Source organism: Rhinopithecus bieti, unplaced genomic scaffold, assembly GCF_001698545.2.
Source record: "Rhinopithecus bieti isolate Rb0 unplaced genomic scaffold, ASM169854v2 scaffold_10654, whole genome shotgun sequence".
In the NCBI taxonomy this organism is placed as follows: Eukaryota; Metazoa; Chordata; class Mammalia; order Primates; family Cercopithecidae; genus Rhinopithecus; species Rhinopithecus bieti.
In genome coordinates, this window is record NW_016806688.1 from 486751 (window position 1) to 495551 (window position 8801).

General features: G+C 40.8%; 1 protein-coding gene across 3 annotated transcripts in view; it reads right to left on the reverse strand.

Annotated features, from left to right (window-relative positions):
- Positions 1 to 1189: 1189 nt before the first annotated feature.
- The window catches only part of AK5 (adenylate kinase 5), a 307026-nt gene continuing 299414 nt past the window's right edge, over positions 1190 to 8801 (reverse strand). For all 3 annotated transcript variants that reach the window (XM_017877400.1, XM_017877401.1, XM_017877402.1), the window contains exon 14: positions 1190 to 2535. In XM_017877400.1, the coding sequence (XP_017732889.1) occupies positions 2467 to 2535 (69 nt within the window). In that variant the 3' untranslated portion in view covers positions 1190 to 2466. The remainder of the gene's footprint in view (positions 2536 to 8801) is intronic.

Below are 8801 nucleotides of genomic sequence, written 5' to 3' on the forward strand. Positions count from 1 at the left end.
TTCAGGCAGGGATAAATGCTAAGAAGATAAATATGCTCAGAGAAAAATAATAATGGGAGAATGGCGAATAGTCTGCCATTTTAGATGGAATAAGCAGAGAAATCCTCTATTGGCCAGGATAAATTCAAATAGAAACCAGAATGGAGCAAGGGAATTCGCTGCATGAATAATCTGTAGGAAGAGGCAGAAGGATAGCAATAGCACACAGGCCCTGAGCCAGTAGACCGTGGCTTGTTCTGGCAACATAAGATGGGCAGAGTAGCTTAAGCCAAATGAGCAAGAGGAGAGTAGTACTTGATGGCATCAAAGAGGGCACAGGCCAGCTCAGATGTGGCCTTGAATATACATCATTGTAAAGGAGTTTAGATTATGTTCTGATGTCTTCTACATACACACAAGTCTTTTGCTAGACAGAGACCTCTAAGGTCTTTTCCAGTATTAAAATCTTAGGACTTTAAAGTAGTGGTATCATTTCAAGCCATTCAAATCAGCAATGTGTTCTAGAGAAGAGTTGATTCGCACTTCTAGATACTCTTCAGGGGCAAAGCCATTTACCCTTGCTAAATTTTTCAAGGTGGCTGTCAGCTGTAGCCGTAAGAGCCTGTAAAAGATGGCTGGACCTTTCTGCCCCTCTGCTGTCTCATTTTCCTTACCTATGCAGTCAGAGCTGTGCTGGGCATGGACTGTGTTTGCCAGTATATGGTATGTGTTTCAAGAATGTTAATCCCTACAAAGAGTCATTTTATGTTTTCTGGCACAACTGATGATTTTCTTCCTGTAACCTTTTTTTGTTCCCAGTTTGCTCAAGTACTTACGCTCCCCGATAGAGAGTGTGACAACTTGGGGTACTAATAAAGTATATGACAACTGTTGGAGTTGTGGGAACATGCCCCCTTTTGTTAATAGAGGCATAATTGTAACCAAAGAAATTTAATTTCTTCTTTAGCAAACACTGACATTTCTGTTTCAGAATAAGTGCTAGAGAAAAAGGAAATATGAAAGTTACCATGTATCGTGAATACATTGAGTTCTCTCTGTAATAACTCAAAACTGATCTATAGCTAAAATTAAAAACATATAAGCGTATCGTAAATCTTGACTATGTCTGTGTTCACCTCTAATTCTGTTTGGAATAAGGCTTCAAATGCTTTCAAGAATGATGTGAGTTACAAATAAATAGAAAGAGTTATCCTGTCTTCCATTTATTTTATTTGTACATATCCATTTCAAGAAAAAAAAAGACTTAAAAAATACAATTCTATCCCAGAAATGGATCCTTATCTGCACAACCATTGAAGGAAAAAAAAAATCATGCAAACTGAAACTATGTTTTTTTGTAGTGACTGAGTGGAAGATGCAGTTATTCCAGTATAATATATAAGAAGCTCTGATTTTACAACTGATAGCACAAAAGAAAACCCAAACTTCACTGGTTTAATGCAAGGAAACACAATTTTGCATATGGGTATGACAAGGTTTGCAAACTTCTGGAAAGGGCCCATATGAAACAAACACAAGATTGAACATACCACTTACTGACATGCCCCTCCTACCCACATCAGGTTTGTTATGGTATTTTTTACTTGCTTGGAAACAAATAACTGGGTGACCATTTAAAATCAAAATTATAATTTGATATGTGCCCAATGAATGAAATTGCAAATATCTCATGCTTTTAAATTACTTTTGGTCATATATACTAATTTATAATTGCTGAAATGCATCACCATGTAGAGAAGAGACTAGGTTACACAATTTATCAGATTTGTTCCCTTAGCCATAATGACAGTATTCCAAGTTTCTTAAAAATAATAGATAATGTTACTGATGACTAACGTGGGTTTTACCATCTTGGAAAAGCTATACAATTTCATATTTTAAAATTTCTGTCAAATTTTGCTTGATGCCTCTATATCATGTACAAGGCATTGTGTAATCAACTCACCTTATGGCTGTGAGCCACCAGAGGATGAGAATTGACGAAACAGCCAGACACCAAAGGAAGATGGCCAGGGCTGTCCCCTGTGCCAGGGGCCTCCACTGGGGAACAGTATGTAAATCTTGGGGAGAGGAAGATGTGACTGGGAGTTAGGGATGCTTAATGAGAGGAGAACCAGATGATCAGGGTCTAGCAAGGCCTGTAATCACAACGGGCACAGACTGGTACTGCACCACTGTTTATGTACTGACCAGCTCTGAGTGTGGCCTGCATGATACAAAGTGTGTGTGCTCTGAGTGCAGACAGCTGTCTGAAGTGTGGAGAAGAGGTTGATAGTCCCAAATACACCATGCATGATTTCCAGATACCTCTCACACAGGTCTAGCTGGGAAGCAAACAGTGCTGTCAGGATTTAGGGGTGGGGAGCAGGGGCAGGGGCACAAAAGGTTTAACTTGAAACATTGTGTTAAGGAATGAACTTTTAATGTTTTCTCTGTTTCCACTCTAACAGACATGCATTTTCGCCTTCAGAAAATAGAGTCAATAGCTGTGCAGAGTTGAAGAAAAACGTCCTCTGGTGTTCCCTCTGCATTTATCTATATTTAAAAGGAAAAAAAGAGTTAGTCTGAAATATTTGTAAATAAAATCATGTTTAATAATGAAAGATCACTATCACTTGCTCATAATTTACTCTGCAAAATTTTAAAACACAAGACCCCCAAAAACACAGAGAAAAAAGTGAAGAGTAGTGGTTTTAAAACTACATGTCTCAAAACAACAATGAAGTACCACTACATATCTATTAGAATAGCCAAAATCCAAAGCACTGACACCACCAAATGCTGGTGAGGACATGGAGCAAGAGGAACTCTCACTCATTGCTTGTGGGAACACAAAACGGTACACCCACTTCAGAAGACACTGCAGTTTCTTAAACTGAACATACTGTTACCATACTTTTTAGCAATTGCACTTCTTGGTGTTTTACCCAAATGGGTTGAAACCTGAACATCTACCCAAAAGCCTGCATATGGATGTTGACAGCAACTTCATGCATAATTGACAAAACCTGGAAGCACCCAGGATGATCTTCAGTATTTTAATGGATGGATAAACTGATATATCCGGATACACAGGGGAGTATTATTCAGCGCTAAACTTTATATTACTCAGTGATACAGGCTTTTCTGAAGAGGGTACATATTGTTTGGTTCCAATTATATGACATTCTGGAAAAACCAAAACTGGAGACAGGTTTAAAAGATCAGTGATTGATGAGCAGAGGGCAGGGGAGATGAGAAGGTAGAGTACAGGATTTTTAGAGCAGTGTAACTAGTATATGGGAACGCTGCTCAATTTTGCGGTGAACCTAAGACTTCTCTAAAAAGGAAGGCCTATTTAAAACAAGTCCCTAGGTAAAGCATTGCTATGGTCATGGAAAGACTTTGGAGTTACTTAAAATGAGACTTCTGAGTGTTCTGTTGCATTTGGGAATAGGGGAGAGATTGGGGGATGAGGGAGAGAGGTGTGGAGAAGAAAGCAAAAGGCTAGGACCACAGTGTGTAGGTGTGCTAAAGGCAAAGTCTGCTTGGAGACTGTTGACATGCCAGCCCAAGGAGGACATTTCAAGGGAAGCTGATTTTATGGGCACAAAAGTACTGCGCCTTCCCCTGTCCTAACATTGCACTGACCGCTGAGATTTGTTCCATTACACCTGTATCGTCTATGGAAAGTAAAGGCCTGGCCAAGCACAGGAAGCACGTGGGAGGCCAGGGGAATGCTGTTGGCGTGCATCAACTTCCACAAGTGTCACCCAGGTTACTTTGGTAAAGTTGGTTATGAGGCATTACCACTTAAAGAGAAACCAGGGCTTCTGCCCAACTCTCGACCTTGACAAATGTAGACCTTGGTCAGTCAAGAGACATGAGTCATCACACGCTGACAAAAATAATAATAATAATAATAATAATAATAATAATAATAATAATAATAATAAAACAGGTTGGAGCTGCTCCCATCATTGATGGAGTGCTATGGGCTACTGCAGAATTCTGAGGAAGGGAAACTCCCAAAGTAGCCCGCTGTCATGAAGGCCAAGTTCTTCAGCAGGAGAGCTGGGAGAAGATTAAGGATGTATATATAGGGGGAAGTAGGGAGGCTGTGTCCTGGTGACTTGAAGCCACAAGGAGGGAGCTTAACTAAATGCTAACAAATGAAAAAAAAAAGGTAGAGGGTTGGTGATCTACATGAGTCGTGGGGGTGGGTGGTAAACTTGCTGAAACACAGCTTTCCAGGCCATATCTGCAGAGGGTCTTGTTTGGTGGGTTTGGACTGGGTCTTTAATCTGTGTATTTAACAAATTCTCCACATGATTTTGTTGTGGGCCATCCTGGAGCACACTTCGAGAAACACAAAGTTTTCAAACATACATTCTCAAGCACACTTTGAGACTCTGGTCTACCTATCCAAATCTTCTTTGTGCAAACTAGTTTGCCTTTTTCTATCCCTAGGGATTTCACTGCTTCCAGAGGTAGAATGAATTCTTAACACCATCAACAAAAAGAATGTTGCATGTTTAAATACTGGAGAAAATGGATACAACAATATTAATGGATACAACAATATTAATATAATGACTGTTTGTCATTCCCAAACTGGAAAAATCCTGTATGTCCATTAACAATAGATGGATAAATTGTGACATAGTCATATAATGGAATACTATAGTAATTAAAAGAAAAAGAACCACAGCTATTTCAACAACATGGATTAATTTCACAAGCTTGAGGGATACAAGCCAGTCTCAGAATATGAATACAGTAGGGTTCAGTTTATATAAGGTTAAAAAAAAAAGCTATTTTGGTTAGGGATCCATACATAGGCAATAAAGTCATAAAGATAGAAGCAAGGAAATGATTATCATGAAAGCCAGGACAGTAGTTACTTCTTGGGGAGAGGAAGGAAGCTGTGACAGGGGAGACATATGGGGAGGGTGGAGCTTCTGCAATTCTCTTCTATTTCTCGTCCTGCATGGTGGTTATATGAGTGTTCATTTTATTCCTCAAACTCTACATACTACTTGTATGCATTCCTGTATGTATGATATAGCCCACAATAAGGAAAAAATAAGTTTTTTAAAAGTTCTTTTCCCCTCTCATAAATATGTCATACTTTATCCTTGCAGGAGACTCAAATACAGCAATCTGCAATTTGTCTGTCTGTCCAGCTAGAGGTTCTACATCTGGATGGTAGGGGCTTAGCCTTTGCCATGTTCATGGCCCCCACAGCACCTTGCTTATTGCTTTACTTCTTCCTCCTTTTCCTTTCAACCAACAAGCATTTCCTGGTTATCATCAATGTTTTGGAGTTACCAAGTTGAATGAGAAACAAGGGTCCTGTTTTCCAAGAGCTCATGCTCAGTGGTAGAGATGAACATTCAACAGGAATTTACACTGTTAGGAGGTAAACACAGGAGCTAAAGGGGCACCTTCCATAATGTTGGGAGGGCAGAGAAGCTTTCTGAGGAAAGTAATAGTTGTCATCATTTAAAATGATAAACATTACTAGTAATGGCACAGAAATGCTTTTTAAATAACCAAAGTAATCCTGTTAATGATCTTGGAAGAGAAGTCTTGTTATCCCAGTTTTACAGATGATGAAACAGGGGCTCTGAAAGATGAATTAAATTTTTCAAGATAATGTGGTTAAGTAAGTGGAGAGAACTGGTTCACACCCAGGCCTTTGATTTTGAAGTCTCTGCACGTCTTGACTTTACTACACTATGCTGACCAGTTCAAAATGGTGGATGGCCAGATATGAGGGGGAGTAGCAAGGAGTGAAGCTGGAATTGTAATGACAGGCTGGGCTATGAAAAGGCTTATGTTCCCTATTGCATGACGATAATGAGGAACCATGTGAGAACTGTTTTTCTGTTTTGTTTTGTTTTTTATGTTTTTTAAAACAGGGTCTTGCTCTGTTGCCAGGCTGGAGTGCAGTGGTGCGATCTTGGCTTACTGCAGCCTCTGCCTCCCAAGTTCAAGTGATTCTTCTGCCTCAGACACCTGAGTAGCTGGGATTATAGGTGTGTGCCACTATGTCTGGCCATTTGTCTTTTTAGTAGAGATGGGGTTTCACCATGTGGCCAGGCTGATCTTGGACTCCTGACCTCAAGTAATCTACCTGCCTCAGCCTCCCAAAGTGCTGGGATTAAGGTGGCAGCCACTGTGCCCAGCCCATGTACGAGTTTTTAAGGAATGGGCTGACATCATAAAATATGGGTACACAGAAAATATTTGATAAATATTTGCTCCATCAAAAATAACTGCAGAGGCCTGGCGCGGTGGCTCACACCTGTAATCCCAGCACTTTGGAAGGCCGAGGAAGGCGGATCATGGGTCAGGATATTGAGACCATCCTGGCTAACACGGTGAAACCCCATCTCTACTGAATATATATATATATATATATATATATAAAATTGCTGGGTGTGGTGGTGGGTGCCTGTAGTCCCAGCTACTCGGGAGGCTGAGGCAGGAGAATGGTGTGAACCCGGGAGGCAGAACTTGCAGTGAGCTGAGATTGCGCCACTGCACTCCAGCCTGGGCAACAGAGTGAGACTCCGTCTCAAAAAAAAAACATAAAATAAAAAAAACTGAAAACAAAACAAAACAAAAAAACTGCAGAGAGGTGGAAGTGCAAGGCAAAGAGCAAAGAGCCCTGTATGAGGCGTGCCTGGGATTGCCCTCAGTGTGCTTCAGGACTTGACAGGCCATTCATCCTCTTGGGGCCTCAGTTTCCTCCTCTATCAAATGAAGGGACGGAACTAGGACTAGATAACCTCCAGGTCTGGTTCCAGCCTGGATGTTCTATGCTATTCCAGATCTGAGCTCACTTTTTAGTGGGGATGAGCTCCTCTCAGCAGGCATCAGGATTGTTCAGTTTAGTTTGGTGTTGCTAGTTAAGCTGGGCCTAGAAGAACAGACATGTACTGGAAGATAATAAAGGTGGCAAAGGTGTAGAGATCTGAAAGCACATCGATTTTTCAGCGAACAGTGGGTCATTTGTTGAGGACAGAGCAAATGCTGCATGGGATGATGAGGGCAGGCAGAGAAAAAGAGGAAGCTGGAAAAATAGGCTGGAATGAGGTGTCTCCATAGATTTGCCTATTTGGGACATTTTATATCAATGGAATCACACAATATAGGGTCTTTTGTGACTGGTTTCTTGGCATAATATTTTCAAGGTTCATTTATGTTGTAGTGGATATCAATACTTGGTTCCTTTTTATTGCTGAATAATGCTATGCTGCATTTAACCTGAATGTTCCAAACAGGCCTTGGGATGTCTTCCTTCCTCATCTCTTTTCAGCAAATCTGTTTCCGCCCACAGCCCACTGTACAGTCACCTGACCTCCCCTCATCAAACGCTGGGAGGAGGGAGGAAAGGAAGGGGTTGCTAGCTCACATTCCTGCCCCTTCTCAGGTTTCCTCCCCTGTAGCAGGGACGGGTAAGAAGGTATCAATCCACAAACACTTGATTTATTATTTACACTGTCCATGATTGTATCAGTGGAAAATGCATCAAGTCTGTCACTGGTCCCCAAGAAGTTCCATGAGGACAAAGACTCAAATACAACTATTTTGTGCATAATGTAAGTTCTTCACCCTAGTGATCCAATTTTTCGTCTTTGGCACAAACACTTCCCCAGCTCAGCCCCAGATCTTCCCCAGAAGAGGAAGATAAGTAGCCTAGGGAATGACTCCAAGTGACCGTCTACTTCAAATGCACGTGAATTTTCTCACTACAATATCACTGCCTAATTGAGGCACGCGTGGAGTGGGACTTTCAGCCTCAGTGATGCCCTCTCCTTCATCTGTGCAAACTCCAACTGTGTTCTAGGGCCCTTTCTTGTCCTCACAAAGTGGTGGATATTTTGCAGCATCTTCCTCATGATTTATCTGTTCTCCAGCCTCTTGCTGAATTCCACCAGTTCCTTGCATTTAACTGACTTAGCATGTTCTATTTCTGCTCCTGGGCCCTGAAACATTTCTCTCCTCCAATCTGTCTTCTGCAACTATTACTACCTAACATTCCCAACTTTATATATGATTTTCTAAATTTATCTTCTTTCCAAAAGAAAACCGTACCTATGTTTCTCATACTCATAATGTGTCTTTTAACACTATTAATATACAATTTTTTTAAAGAACACTTTTTTTTTTTTTTAAAGAGGTAAGGTTTCACTCTCTCACCAGGCTGGAGTGCAGTAGCGAGATCATAGCTCACTGTAACCTCTAACTCCTGGGCTCAAGTAATCCTCCTGCCTCAGCTTCCCAAGTAGCTGAGACTATAGGCATGTGCCACCATGTCCAGCTAATTTTTTGTATGTTTATGTAGAGATGGGGTCTTGCTATGTTGCCCAGGCTGGGCTTGAAGTCCTGACCTCAAGCGATCCTCCCACCTCAGCCTCCCAAAGTGCTGAAATTATAGGTGTGAGCCACTGTGGCTGGCCAAGAACACATTTATTATGTTCTATTTCCTCCATGTTTCATAACTGATAACTTGGTCATTCAACATAATGCCAGTGTTATACTCACATAAATTGGGTTGATCCTTGTTCAGGATTTCTTTTAGACTCTGATAAAAATACATTTGTTCATTACAATAACCTTTGAATGTACTCTATTACCTTCTGCCTTTTACTATCACAGTGAACTAAAGGCTCTTTCTGTATTACCTTCCCCACTGACTATCACAGTGGACATGCACTGGTTGCAATTCAGTGCCACATTTAACTTTTCGCTTCTTGGTCAGATAAAACCCAGCCTTAACCCAAATTTTTTTTTTTTTTTTTTTTTTTTTT